Here is a 15462-nt window from a genome sequence, read left to right on the forward strand (position 1 = left end):
AGGCTGCAGATTAGCATATACACATTTTTTTTTTTTTTTTTTTTTGAAGGATCATGTGACAACTGAAAACTGGAGTAATGATGCTGAAAATTCAGCTTTGCCATTGCAGGAATACATTAAATTTAAAAATGTATGAAAATAGAAAGCGGTTTCAATGGTAGTGTAACTACTAAAATGTCTAACATTTACAGTGAATTTTTCAAAGCCACTACTTTGACATTTTTGTCAGTTATTTAATATAATAATAATTATATATATATATATATATATATATATATATATATATATATATATATATATATATATATATATATATATATATTGCCAAAAATATTGGGACACCCCTCCAAATCATTGAATTCAGGTGTATAAAACCAAGCACCTAGGCATTCAGACTGCTTCTACAAACATTAGTGAAAGAATGGGTGGCTCTCAGGAGCTCAGTGAATTCAAATGTGGTACTGTGATCTCTTGAAGCCAATACGGAAGTGCCTCAAACTGCAATTCATCGACTGGCCGCTAGGGACAGGATCCAGAAGGGAGCAGAATCTCATTGAGCCCCATATTAAAATGGCCAACTTTAGAGCAGAATAAAACATGTTTACAGCCTGGTACAAATTGTGCTTTTGGTCTATACGGCTCATTTTGCCCTTCATTACAACTGTGAGGGGGGTGCATTTTTTTATAACTCATTCGTTTACATTATATAAAGCCTTAAAATTCTGCATAATTAAGGGCGTGGCAATTTCGAGTGACAGGTGGATAGCCATTTATCTGCTGTCTGTTAGTCATCGCGTCACTTAAGCTCCGCCCACATCCCGCCTTTTTGCCCATTTTCTGTTATCCGGGAGTGATGCGCTGCCAAGATGGCTCGTCCCTACTTTGCGCTTCAGAACGGCTCATCAGAATCCTATGGGTGACGTCACGGACACTACGTCCATATTTTTTTACAGTCTATGGTTGCCACCTGTGCGTGGCAATTTGTGAAATTTCCTCACTACTAAATATTACACGGTCATCTGTTAGTGGTATTATAACAAAGTGGAAGCAATTGTGAACAACAGCAACTCAACCACGAAGTGGTGGACCACGTCAAATCACAGAGCAGGGTCAGCGCATGCTGAGGTGCACAGTGCACAGAAGTTGCCAACTTTCAATCTTCGTGTGGCCTTCAGATTAGCTCAAGAACAGTGCGTAGAGACCTTCATAGAATGGGTTTCCATGGCCGAGCAGCTGCATCCAAGCCTTACATCACCAAGTGTAATGCAAAGCGTCGGATGCAGGGATATAAAGCACACCGCCACTGGACTCTACAGCAGTGGAGACGTGTTCTCTGGAGTGATGAATCACGCTTCTCTGTCTGGCAATCCGATGGACGAGTCTGGGTTTGGTAGTTGCCAGGAGAACGGTATTCTCTGCATTGTGCGACGTGTAAAGTTTGGTGGAGGGGGGATTATGGTGTGGGGGTTGTTTTTCAGGGGTTGGGCTTGACCCCTTAGTTCCAGTGAAAGGAACTCTTAATACTTCAGCATACCAAGACATTTTGGACAATTTCATGCTCCCGACCTTGTGGGAACAGTTTGGGGATGGCCCCTTCCTGTTTCAACATCACTGCGCACCAGTGGACAAAGCAAGGTCCAGACATGGATAAGAGAGTTTGGTGTGGAAGAACTTGACTGGCCTGCACAGAGTCCTGACCACAACACATTTGGGATGAATTAGAGCGTAAACTTGCAAGCCAGGCCTTCTCATCCAACATCAGTGCCTGTCCTCACAAATGCGCTTCTAGAAGAATGGTCAAAAATTCCTATAAACACACTTCTAAACCTTGTGGAAAGCCTTCCCAAAAGAGCTGAAGCTGTTGTAGCTGCTCCAACTCCATATTAAACCCTACGGGTTAAGAACGGGATGTCATTAAAGTTCATGTGTATGTAAAGGCTGGTGTCCCATAAACTTTTGGCAATATAGTGCATCTCAAAAGTGCTGAAAATAAAACCAGTCTTTTAAATGTACAGAGTAAAAGGTTTAATGACTTGTTCAGTAACAGAACTTGAGGAACATAACTTTTATACATGTTACATGGTTTAACATGTCACTTAACTATGCAAAATAAGAGTTGCTCTGCAACTGATATCTGATATAGACAAAAAGCTCTATAAAGATGAGATTAAGGATCCAAACATATTACGCTTTATAAAAACAAACGGTTCCTGTATTATGCATAGCACTCATAAAATATTTCTGCATTAAAGATAGAGGTAATTGCACATGTAATGAGAATAATTGATTAAAAAAAATGAACCCTTTCCTGAGGTCTTATGTTTGTAAATATCCCTTTTGTGACCATTCAGCCAGAAAGATGGCCAATTGGCGAATCCATTTATATTAAATAATCAGTGGTCTCAGGCTTCTGTTACAAAAAGTCTGAGCATGTGATCTTAGTTAGACAGCAGTATTTGACATCAGTCAGTGATGAAGTGAACAAACGAGACCGGAAAAACGCCTTTCCTGGTCGGCTCCCCGTCAATGTGGCCCACCTGCAGGACACGTGAAAGAGCCAATCAAGATCACACATGATTCAGTCAGCTGATTTGTGCAATGTATGACTTTATACTCACCCACCACTCCTTGTCCTCCTCTCCATCTACTATTATCACCTCTCCTTCTAAGAAGGTCAGTTCATCTACGTTATCAGCCTTGCAGTTATATAGGGCCTTTACCCTCTTAGGTCTCTGTTTCTGAAACAAATACAAAACAAATCTTTTCGTTTTGATGTTATATCAAATATATATATCAAGTGACATTTATTTTAGCACAAACAATTTTCATGTTTGCAGATGCCACTTGATTTGATATTGTGTAATGCAATGAAATTCCACATTTAATTATGGCTTGAATGTCAAAATGTCTAAATATATTTTTGAGAGAAAATCTATAAATTTTGTTTTATTAACAAGGTTCGGGAGAAGCACGTTCAGATAATTGACACAAGTGGAGAGCACTCAACTAATCAACAATAAGAGGTGTATATATACGCAGCAGTCTTACCTTCGTTCGTTGACAGTCTATCAGCATCCCTCCACCACCCCTTCTCCACACTTTTAATTCTAAACCACTTACATACATGGGGGGGGGGGTACTCTGGATTCGGGACAAATTCCGAGTTTAAAGCCCTCCCCCCAGACAGCGCGCCAAATACGCATTTAAATCTATTCTCCATAAATGATATGAAAGTGTGAACTCGTAAAAGGCTTTTGAAATAACTTATTATTTAAAATAACTAAAATAATAATTAAAAAAAATTAATTTAAAAGTTGAAATAAATATAAACTCATTCAAACATTTGGGTAAGAATTTTTTTTTTTTTTTTAAAGAAATGAAAACTAATTTAGCAAGGATAAATTCAATTGAACAAAATTGACAGTAAAGACATTTATAATGTTACCAAAATGTATATTCATCATAGAATCCTGAAAAAAATGTATAATGGTTTCTACAAAAATTAGACTAAAAATTGTTTTTAGCATTGATAATAAGAAATGTTTCTTAAAGGAACACTCCACTTTTTTTGAAAATAGGCTCATTTTCCAACTCCCCTACAGTTTAACAGTTGAGTTTTACCGTTTTCGAATCCATTCAGCCGATCTCCGGGTCTGACGGTTGCACTTTTAGCATAGCTTAGCATAGATCATTGAATCTGATTAGACCGTAAGCATATCGCTCAAAAAAATGACCAAAGTGTTTCGATATTTTTCCTATTTAAAACTTGACTCTTCTTTAGTTACACGTGTAGGCAACGCCTGAAAATAGGCTAACTTCTGTCAACATAACAACCTGCTTGCACTGGGAGCGTGCTGGGGACTATTTTCAGGTGCTGCGTAATATCATTGCGCCTGCTGCATCCATGGTACGGCAGCAAAGTTCCTTGATAATTGCACAGGAATGAGAGTATAGCTTTTCATTTTGTCTTAGTGCACATTATAAATAAAGAAGAGTCAAGTTTTAAATAGAAAAAATATCGAAACACTTTGGTCATTTTTTAGCGAGATGCTAACGGTCTAATCAGATTCAATGATCTATGCTAAGCTATGCTAAAAGTGCAACCACCAGACCTGGAGATCGGCTGAATGGATTCGAAAACGGTAAAACTCAACTGTTTAACTCTAGGGGAGTTGAAAAATAGTGGTGTGTTCCTTTAAGCACCAAATCTGCATATTAGAATGATTTACGAAGGATCATGTGACTGAAGATTGGACATGTGACTGTAATTTCAATGGCTGTCTTAAACGGTCACTTACAGGTGGGGCCAATCTGGGTTTGGGGGCAGGGGCAGGAGCTGGTGCGGGGGCAGATGGCGGCCCAGAATCTGGAGGAAACCGTTCAGAAAAATCACCATTTAGACTTATTTCAACCTAACATAACATTATTTTTTTGGCTTTAGTGGTATATTTATCATATATATAAATATTAACCTGTTTTGTCACTTGGTTTGGGGACACTGGGTGGAGCTTTATTTACATTTCCATCTTTACTAATTGGACCAACAGGATCCCTGAGAAATACACAGAACAGTGCAGCTGACGTAATGTAGATAACAATTCTACAAAATCAACACAGCATCTGATAAATGTTATTTATAATGAAGATGGGAGGAGACATCTCACCTAGCGGGGGATTTCACTGGTTTGGCTGCAGGGGCTTTTGGTTGTGTGGGTACAGGTGGAGGTGGTGGTTTATTTGAAAATGAAGTGGGCAACACTGGAGCAGGTGGCACTAACGGCGCTGGTCTAACTGGGACGGGTGGTATAACTGGGGGTGCGGAGGGAGCAGGTGTAACCGGAGGCACTTGAAGAGTTGCTTTTGGATCTGGAGGCGGCGGTCTCTTGGCAGCAGGAGGAGGAGGCGGAGCAGGTGGGAGAACTACAAGAGAGACAAGACCTGTTATGCTAATGATTAATGCTTAAAAACAGTTTGGTTTTTGGATCATTGTAGCTGGTTTCTAGTTGGTCTAAGGTGGTTTTAATTGGTTGACCAGCTGGTAGATTATGGAGGAAGAAACCTGCAAAAACCATAAATAAATAAATATGCTAATAAATAAACAAACAAATAAATCCATAGAATTCTACATAAATATATAAATGTGCAAACAAATACATAAATCCACATATTGCTGCATAAAGAAATATATTAATAATTACATGTGTGAGGAGATAAATAATTAAATAAATGTGGGGGGAATTAAAAGAAAATGTTAAATGAAATGCTAAACTGAAAGTTGACTTTTTTTCCCTTTTAATCGTTTATTCATTTTTGAATGTAGCTCCATATTTATTTTTCCTAGGTGCAACATGCTAATGAGGGGGTGTCAATTAAACATCAGAAGGCGGTTTATATGTCACCAAAAGTATGTTACGCCAAAAAATAAATAAATACTGAGCTACATTCAACATACATTTTTTAAAATTTCATTTGTTTTATTTATTCAATTATTTATCTCCTCGCACATTATTTATACATTTATTTATGCAGGAATATGTGGATTCATGTATTTATTTATGTTGGATTTTGTGAGTTTATTTATTTGCGTATTCATTTATTTATTGTTTTTGCAGGTTTCATCCTCCATAGTAGAAATATATCTAAACTCTTTGGTAATTTTTTTGAGCGAGATGCTAACGGTTTAATCAGATTCAATGATCTATGCCAGGGGTTTTCAAAGTGGGGTCCGGGGACACCCAGGGGTCCTCCAGAAGGTTCCAAGGGGTCCCCAGAAAATTTTAGAGAATAAAAAGGCAAAGCAAAAATAGTTTTTTTTTTTTTTCCTTTCTTCACATCTTGCCGTATACATACTTTCCAGAATTGTGTATGTTTGCTTTGTATCTTTTTAGTGAGTTTTTCTCACTATAGCCCCCCTTATCTTGCTCACTGGGGCTGTAAGGTGGTATTCTTAATGCAGTACGTAAGCTGCTTACATACATTTATTGTGAAAGTTTCTTATACAAATAATTTTCAATTGAAAATGTTCTTTTTCAGGTTTATACATCCAACATAAAGTTTTTTCTTCAATGTATTTTGTTTCTGTGAAGCACTTTGAGATGTAACTTTTAAAGGCACTATATAAAATAACATTTATTATTATTTATTATTATTACTATTATTAAACAATTTAAGTTTGGAAACATTTATAATATCACGCTAACTATTTATCTAACAGTTTAAATGTTTGTTTTTTTTCCATGCATAAAATATGTATAGATGAATTTTAGGAAGGGGATCCCTCATAAAAGGTTCATCATATTTGGGGGTCCTTGACATCATAAAGTTTGAAAACCCCGGATCTTTGCTAAGCTATGCTAAAAGTTCAACCACCAGACCTGGAGATCAGCTGAATGGATTCGAAAACTGAAAATACTCAACTGTTTAAGGGGAGTTGAACAATAGTGGCGTGTTCCTTTAAAGGGTTAGTTCACCCAAAAATGAAATTTCTTCCATTAATGACTCACCCCAATGTTGTTCCACACCCGTAAGACCTCCGTTCATCCTCGGAACACAGTTTAAGATATTTTAGATTTAGTCAGAGGGCTTGCAGTCCCTTTTTGGTCCAAAAAGGGACTGAAATGTTTTTGGACATTTTGGTCCAAAAATAACAAAAACTAAGACAAAAAACTGATTGGCCCCATCTGTAAGTCACCGTTTAAGACATTACAGTCACATGTCCAATCTTCAGTCACATGATCCTTCGGAAATCATTCTAATATGCTGATTTGGTGCTTAAAGGGTTAGTTCACCCAAAAAAAAGCTATCGCACCAGATAACACGTCACAGCGTCTTACGTCAGCAGCGTCACTGTGGCGCGTGAACGCGGATTCAAACTAAACCGGAAATGAAGACAATGCTTCATGAAGTCTTAGTTTTTGTTATTTTTGGACCAAAATGTATTGTCGACGCTTCAAAAGAGTCTAACTAACCAAATGATGTCACATATGGACTACTTTGATGATGTTTTCATTACCTTTCTGGACGTGGACAGCAAAGTGTGCTTAGACTTACATTCAAAGGACTGAAAGCCCTCGGACTAAATCTAAAATATCTTCAACTTTGTTCCGAGGATGAACGGAGGTCTTACGTGTGTGGAACGACATTGGGGCGAGTCATTAATGGAAGAAATTTCATTTTTGGGTGAACTAACCCTTTAAGCACCAAATCAGCATATTAGAATGATTTCCGAAGGATCATGTGACTGAAGACTGGACATGTGACTGTAATGTCTTAAACGGTCACTTACAGATGGGGCCAATTTGTTTTTTTTATTAAATTTTAAATTTTTATTAAATATTAATTATTTATACATTTATTTATGCAGGAATATGTGGATTTATGTATTTATTTATGCATTTATTTGCACATTTATTTATATACTAATTTTGTGGGTTTATTTATTTGCGTATTCATTTATTTATGGTTTTTGCAGGTTTCATCCTCCATAGTAGATCTGGTAGAGCATTATGGAGCAACAAACTAGCTACCATGCTTAATAGAAATGGTAATTTTACAATAAGGTAATTAACATTAGTTAATGCATAAACTAACAATGAACAATATATTTGTACAGCAATTTATTAACCTTTGTTAATGTTAGTTAATAAAAATGTTCATGTTAGTTCACAGTGCATTAACTAATGTTCACAGAACTTTTGATCTTAAAAATTTAGTAATGTTGAGATTAACATTAACTAGTGCAGTATTAGTATTGTTCATTTTTAATTTATGTTAACTAATGTAGTTAACTAATGTTAACATATGAAACCTATTCTAAAGTGTTACCAAAAAAACAAGAAGAAAATAATTATTTGTATTCAGCATGAACAAATTCAATTTGACACTTATAGTGTTACAAAAGATTTCAATTTTTAAATAAATGCTTTCTATTCGTCAAGAATCCAGGGGAAAAAAACATTTATCAGGGTTTCCACAAAAATATTAAACAGAATGTTCACAAATCAGCATATTAGAATGATTTCTGAAGGATCATGTGACACTGAAGACTGGAAAAATGATGCTGAAAATTCAGATTTGCAATCACAGCAATACATTACATTTTAAAATATATTAACATAGAAAACCGTTATTTTAAATTGTAATAATATCTCACAATGTAACAATTTTTTTGTATTTTCAATCAAATAAATGTAGCTTTGGTGAGCTTAAGAGTATATGTGTATATTTTATATATAAATAATTGTAATACATATAAAAATGTGTGTCAGGCTCTAGTCAAATCAGACTCACCATATACCGAGTTGTTCCTTTCTGGAGTCTGAGGGTTTGAAGGGTCTGAACATGATCTCTGCCTCCCGACTATCTCAATGGGAGGACTCCACCCTGACATCACAAAACACATAATATATGCAATGCATCTATGTTTACTGAATATACATTTGAAGGCAAGTTACAAGAATTAAACCTATCAGAATTTACTACCAGAAAATCCACAAATCACTAGGCCTGAATTCTACTTACCTCTTCCTAAGGTACGAGGGGGTAGAAGAGGAATACCAGGTAAACCCAATGGCGGTGGGCTAATATCAAGCATGGTCCCATAAGTCTCATTACTGATCATGCTAGGAATAAAAGCCCTCTGCTTGTTATTAACCACGTTAGCCACGTCCCGTGCCAGAGCGCTCATGTTGGGCATCATGGGGCCACTGCCTGGAACAAAACAGCTTATTGGACGCTCTTCACGCCTGTTGGGAATGGGCTGAAACCCAAAATCAATGGCATAAGGATGAGACTGTACCAATATTCACATTAACATCTAAACCACATCTGTGGATTGAAGTATGATTCAACTATGATTTGTCTGTCTCATTGTCAAATCTAAATGTAAGATGTATTAATTTGTAATCAAAAATGTCACACAAAAAGTGCTCGATATACCCTGTGTACAAATATACATTTTGATCTTTATATAGCGAATTATGTTACATTCACTATGTAGTGAACAGTGAATGAGTCAGTAGTTTTGGACACTATATGCATGAATGTGTAAAATACTTCTATCGCATTTGTTCTGTCTGTCTGACACACACACACACTTTTTTCAATTTTGTTTCAGGATTCTTCGATTAGTAGAAAGTTCAAAAGAACAGCATTTTTTTTTTATAGAAATATTTGGTAACATTATAAATGTCTTTACTGCCACTTCTGATCAATTTATTGCATCCTTGCTGAATATACACAATATTGCCAAAAGTTTTGGGACGCCTGCATTTAAATGCACAACTTTAATGACATCCCATTCTTAATCCGTAGGGTTTAATGTGGAGTTGGCCCACCCTTTGCAGCTATAACAGCTTCAACTCTTCACTGGGAAGGCTTTCCAGAGGGACTTATCGCACAAGTGGCAACCTATCATGTATGTAGAAGCAGTCTGCATGCAAAGGTGCTTGATTTTATACATCTGTGCCCATGGAAGTGATTGGAACACCTGAATTCAATGATTTGGAGGGGTGTCACAATACTTTTGGCAATATAGTGTATTATCTTAAAGGGATAGTTCATCCAAAATTGAAAAAATTAAGTTATTTACTCACCCTAAAGTTGTTCCAAACCTGTATGAATTTCTGGTCACCCTTTAAATTAGGGTCCAATTCTCACTATTGACTATGACTTTAGCTGCTTATTAATAGTTAGTAAGGTATTTTTTTAAGGATTAGGGGGTGTAGAATGACAATGCTGAAAAAGGCATTATTATGTGCTTTATAAGGACTAATAGACAGCCAATATCCTAGTTAAAAGTGAGAATTGGACCCTATACTAAAAAAAATATTTCTCCTGCTAAACACAAAGGAAAATATTTTGAAGAATGGCGATAACCAAACAGTTGATGGGCCCCATTGACTCCCATAGTATTTTTTCCATACTATGGAAGTCAATGGGGTCCATCAACTGTTTGGTTACCCATATTCTTCAAAATATATTGTTTTGTGTAGAAGAGAAGAAAGAAATTCATAATGGTCTGGATCAACTTGGGGATAAGTAAATGATAACAGAATTTCCATTTTTGGGTGAACTATTCCAAATAGTATGATATGTATAAATTTGAACTAAATGTTATCGTTTATGTACACAATTAAAAAAACGTGTTAACCTTGTCTTCCATCTCATCCTCACTCTCGTCTAGGTCATCATTATGCAGACGCCAGTCATACTCCACATGCACATGGACATTGAACTTCCCTGTCTGCGCCTGAGTCAGCTGTAAATCACACAACACAGAAGAACACATTGGAGAGGAATTAGCTTGAACAAAATCTCAGGCAAGGCCAGGAATTTGCTCTCAAGATAAAAATGCAGCACTTCAGAGTTTCTGCTAGCAATAAAAACTGCACACAAGATAACAAATATGCCCACCAGCTCCTCGCATTTTGAGTGTCTGAGACGCTGTGCCAGATCCAGAGGAGTCTCTCCTGCATCATTAGCTGCAAGAAAAACACATAGATTTTTTCCTTTTCAGACATGACACAAAAAAGATATATTTTAACCACTTATTAGTTTATTTAAAATACTAGTAATAAATAACTTGCAATATTAAATATAAATAAGTATAAAAATGCATGGCTTTTCACATTTTTTTTGTACTGTTGTTTGAGGTCAACTTATGACGTTCGTGTGGTCTTTACATTCAAAAACATCATAATGAATAAGTAAAAGGCTATTTTCTACCCTGATTTTGAGCCTAGCCTGGGCGTGCTGCATTGAAGACTTGGAAGTAAACGCCCACTGCTATGATTGGATAACAGTTTTGCATATTATAATGAATTTCGACTCCCCCATCAGTACATGTGGGGAATTGTTTTGAAAACTTTCAGTGTGGAAAACTGGCAACCAGAATGATTCGCCCATACATGTTCAACCCAGAGTCTGATCCCGAACCGCAGGACAATGAACCAACAACACCTCAAATACAAAGGATTATCCAGCCTGTGACAGCGTGGTAAATTATTGTTAATTATGTTAAATTAGACACGTACACAATCAGTATATATCAAACGATTTCATTCTGTCTGCAAATCCAGTCTCGACCGGTCTTGTTTACAAAAGAATCCGCAGTGAAATGAAGCAAACAAACGTTACAAAACTACTAAAAAGTTAAACCGCGAAATTCCTAATATTGGAATCCGAAGGAAGCTTTTGCAGCAACTGTGTTCTTCCACAGCTAGGCACTGCACAATATTTTGTAATCTTCGTTTCACTGCTCGCTGACGTCACAGGGAGGGAAATCGCAGATCGATCGTTTTCTGAGCCAGCTGTCAATAAAAGCTTTTATTTGACTAACAAGGGAGTTTTCAGCTCCAAAACTTACAGGATATTCTTATATTACCATGACCTTTTATATATCAAAAGCTCAAGGGAAAGTTGATTTCTCAATTCATGACCCCTTTAAAACAATGTTTAATGTAATTTTTTCATGAAAAGATATTTTGTTTTTTTAATATTTAGATATTTAGTATTTTTTGTGTATTTGAACTCTTACTAATGGTGACAGCTGCTTTTCCTCGCAGTAGCAGCTTCATACATTCACTATTGTCAGTCAAGCAGCAGTAGTGCAGTACTGTGCTTCCTTTGGCAGTCTGCTTGTCTAAATTCCCACTGTATACACACAAACACAAGCACACACATATTGGACATGTAAAATGTCTTCATAATATGTAAAAACCATGTGTTAATAATATTAATACTTTTAGCTGCAGCACAGAGCATCAGCAGAGCACCTGTTCTGTACAAGGAAGTCCACAATATGGAGTGAGTTCCGGTCCACCATTCGTACCGCTAGATGTAGCGCTGTCTCACCTGGTTCCTGTAAGTGATAGGCAGAATTATATATAAAAAGAACCGGCTCATATTCATTGGTTCGTGAATTGGACTACACATGTGGCGTTTGATGCTGTTTTTGTGTGCAGTCTGTCAGGGGAACTCAATAGAAACACAAAGCACAACGACTCCAACCTTCAACTCACATGTTGGTTAGTCTGCTGAATGGTTTCCATCAGGTCCAATCCTTCAGCATATACCTGGATCAAAGAGAAGATGTCCCGGGACTTTACTGCGTCACACAGAGCATTCAGTCGGGCTGCGTTATCTGCATTCTTCCGCTGAGCAAAACGCTTCTCTGTGTATTTGGCTGTGATGAAGTCTTTTCGCACTTGCCTGAAGGACAATTGAGCGAGAAAACATGTGTGTATAAAATGTGATGTGTAGACTAAACCTCTTTTTTTTTTTTAAATGTGTAGTGCTTTTTGCAGAAATCTGGGATTCACAATATCATTTGAAACTTAAAATAAACAGACATTTTTTTATATCAAAATAATGATATGTTATCATTACTGTAAAACATGTATAATGAATAAAATTCACGAAAGAAAAAAAAACAGAAACAGATCTGTTGCTCACATGTCACTAGAAGGGTTGGGTTTGGGTATCTCCTCTGCTGACAGGTTTGCCTCCATGATTTCATTGAATCCAGCATTGCCTATGCTATTAGCAAGCTGCAACACATTTAATACTATTACAACCTGTGTGTTTGCAATTTCTGCCAAACAAGGACCAAGTTGTCACAAGAATTTACCAGGAGTTCAGACGTGCCCAGGACATCCAGTGTCAGAGACTGTATTCTGGAGTAGTGGACTCCCATTTCCCGATGGATTCCAGAGCATTCTATGCAAATCAACACACCCAGGTTCGTGGAGAGCCATGTTGGATCTGCAGTGACAACAAGTGAAAAGCTGGCGTATCATCAAAACTTTGATCTAAATAACAATAAAACAAGTTCTACTGGGATGACTAATGTTCATACAATGTACAAAGAGAGGTTGAAAGGCCAGATGGAAAACAGGAAGCACAGGGTGTAGATTTTCATTTGAAAAAAACAGCACGAGCTGAGGCAATAATCACAGCCTCCTAAAAAATCTATTTTAGTTTGTGCAAATCAAGCGGAGAACAACAAAAACAATTCAGTAACTAATTTGATTCAGCTATCATTTACATCTTATGTTATGTTATGTTTGTGAATAAATGATTTATAGTTGTATTATTTTTGAATTTAGTTTAAAATCCTATCACCCTAATAAAAGACCTCATTATTTTGTGCATGATAAATACTACCGCAAAAATAAGTGATATCTAATAGTTATATACACTAACGTTCAAAAATTTGAGGTTAAATCACTCCTATATTGCTTACCGGAAGCTCCACAGTCACAGCACACATCATTGCCACTCATCTTCTTCACTTCTCCCACAATGGCCTTAGTCAGCTCCCGTACAATGTTGTTCTCGGACTCATTCTGATCATCCTTAAAGGCGTTGTTCAGGGCCTCCTCTTTACTATTCTGGAGCACAGACACCCATCTGAAATAGAGGGATACAGATGAAAAGATGATGGACATAATAATTACATTCTCACATGATATTAAAATATATATGTGTGTGTGTGTATGTGTTTGTGCATACAAAATCTCTATCATGTAAAATCATCATATGAGCACACACACTCACATTTGACACTCTGGCTCGTCCTCTGCCTGGAAGTGATACGTTCTGTCATCTAGAAGATGGAAGAGAAAAGTAAGCAAATAAAGATGACCAACCAACCATGTGAGCCATGACAGACTCTGAGAATTCTGGCTCTGGATTTATGACTGTACTGTGCTGTGAACTGTGCTTGTTGTAAAAGTATATTACGTGATATAAGATCAAAGCATTTTTTCTCATCTGGGTTACGCTTCACTTGGCAGGTTAAGAGGTTCAGGTTTGCTGGCGGTGTGTTGGCCTGCAAGAAAACGAGAGAAAGAGAAAATAAAGCATTAAGGATTTATTACCCTCTAATGCCAATACCCACTCAAATGGGCTATACAGATTTTATTCTATGTATAATAATTATATTTATAAAAATTATAAAAATATGAATATACATATATTATATAATATATTTAATAAATATATTTAATAAACATATATAATTTTTTTTAACATATAAACATATTTTACATATATATTACATATTTTAAATATTATATTGTATTATAATATATTCGTATATATACACATAATTAAATAATTATATTTAATATTTATTACAATTATAAACATTTTAATATTAATATACATGTATATATATATATGTATAAAATATATATATAATTTGTATAAAAGTAACTTTCATTAATACATGAACAAACTATATTACATTATATAGCCATTGGCAGATCCTTATGGGAAAAAAATCTTAATTGTTACTTAAATATCTTAAAAACACCCATGGAGAGAAAGGAAATGGTATAACTTGAGATTATGTTCTTTTCCAACACATTCTTATTCTGAAACTCATATGTGCCTATTTTGTTCCCCTACCGTTCCATGAGAAATAGTCAATAATCCATTTTTCACAGAGCATTTCCTTTTCTGCCAAACCTTCCTCAGTCTGTAATGTGGAGAAAAACCTTCATCACACAAACTTTACAGAACATTCAATGCCCTGAAAAAAAGTTGTGCTGAACTTATAATGCATGTGAATATCATTAAAACACCAGACGAACTCACCCCTCGCTGCGTTTGAGAAGCATCCCAGAGCGCTCAGTGCCATGAGCTTTATTGCCCTGCAGTTGGTGAAGACTATAGCCGGCATTCTGCTTTGACTGAAGGTCCTTTCACCCCACAAACAAAAAAACAACAAGAGTTACCACAGAAATTAAGCAATCTTCCTATCAATCATAGTTTCCAATCATTTGGAAATGGCTCACCTCCTTACACTCTGACTGCAGGGCAGATTTAAGAATATCTCTCAGCTGCATCAGCTGTTTCCGTTCTGCATCTTGTGTCTGCTTGTCCTGCAATTCCCACAAACAATAACAAAAACAAGAAATTAACTATTTTGTCTTAAACAAAAATATACACCTTCAAACGAGCAGACATTAATATGAAAAAACGCACTGCGGTCAAGTCCGTGGCAAGTTTTTCCATGAAAGGTTTTAGATTTTCCACAACTTTTAACCCATCCTGAAAGAAACTGTGGAGAAATAAGAAAAATGATGTCAAAAGACTGGGATATATAGGCCTGGCTTCACAGACAGGGCTTAGATTAAGCCAGTATTAGGCCTTAGTTCAATTGAGCCATTTAAGTAGCTTTTATAAATGTGCATTAGAAAAAACATTGCTGGTATAAATGGGTGCAAGTTGCTTACAGCTCAAACATGCATTTTAGTCTGGGACTAGCTTAAGCCTTGTCTGTGAAACCGGTCAATAATATCATATAATATTATAAATAAACATACTTGCACTGAGCATGAAAGTATTTGATGAGGTTTTGGAGCAGGTCAACCCCCTTCTTGACTTTAATTTCATTCACTTTAATGAGATACTGCAAAACAAAGCACGTCAAACACTTCAGCACAAAACAATTAT

The 15462-nt window shown here is 36.3% G+C and overlaps 1 protein-coding gene across 1 annotated transcript in view; it reads right to left on the reverse strand.

Annotated features, from left to right (window-relative positions):
• Positions 1-2012: 2012 nt before the first annotated feature.
• asap2b (ArfGAP with SH3 domain, ankyrin repeat and PH domain 2b) overlaps positions 2013-15462 on the reverse strand; it is a 31187-nt gene continuing 17737 nt past the window's right edge. Inside the window, exons 7-28 of the mRNA XM_079832096.1 lie at positions 15333-15418; positions 14992-15067; positions 14802-14888; positions 14602-14705; positions 14413-14482; positions 13744-13831; positions 13558-13606; positions 13244-13410; positions 12629-12762; positions 12454-12548; positions 12021-12210; positions 11775-11860; positions 11537-11652; positions 10414-10481; positions 10151-10258; positions 8521-8758; positions 8290-8382; positions 4665-4920; positions 4473-4552; positions 4299-4366; positions 2619-2738; positions 2013-2537 (exon numbers count right to left, since the gene is read on the reverse strand). Coding sequence (XP_079688222.1) covers positions 2463-2537; positions 2619-2738; positions 4299-4366; positions 4473-4552; positions 4665-4920; positions 8290-8382; positions 8521-8758; positions 10151-10258; positions 10414-10481; positions 11537-11652; positions 11775-11860; positions 12021-12210; positions 12454-12548; positions 12629-12762; positions 13244-13410; positions 13558-13606; positions 13744-13831; positions 14413-14482; positions 14602-14705; positions 14802-14888; positions 14992-15067; positions 15333-15418 — 2454 coding nt within the window. The 3' untranslated portion in view covers positions 2013-2462. The remainder of the gene's footprint in view (positions 2538-2618; positions 2739-4298; positions 4367-4472; positions 4553-4664; positions 4921-8289; positions 8383-8520; positions 8759-10150; positions 10259-10413; positions 10482-11536; positions 11653-11774; positions 11861-12020; positions 12211-12453; positions 12549-12628; positions 12763-13243; positions 13411-13557; positions 13607-13743; positions 13832-14412; positions 14483-14601; positions 14706-14801; positions 14889-14991; positions 15068-15332; positions 15419-15462) is intronic.

Source organism: Gobio gobio (assembly GCF_949357685.1).
Source record: "Gobio gobio genome assembly, chromosome: 12".
Taxonomy (NCBI): domain Eukaryota; kingdom Metazoa; phylum Chordata; class Actinopteri; order Cypriniformes; family Gobionidae; genus Gobio; species Gobio gobio.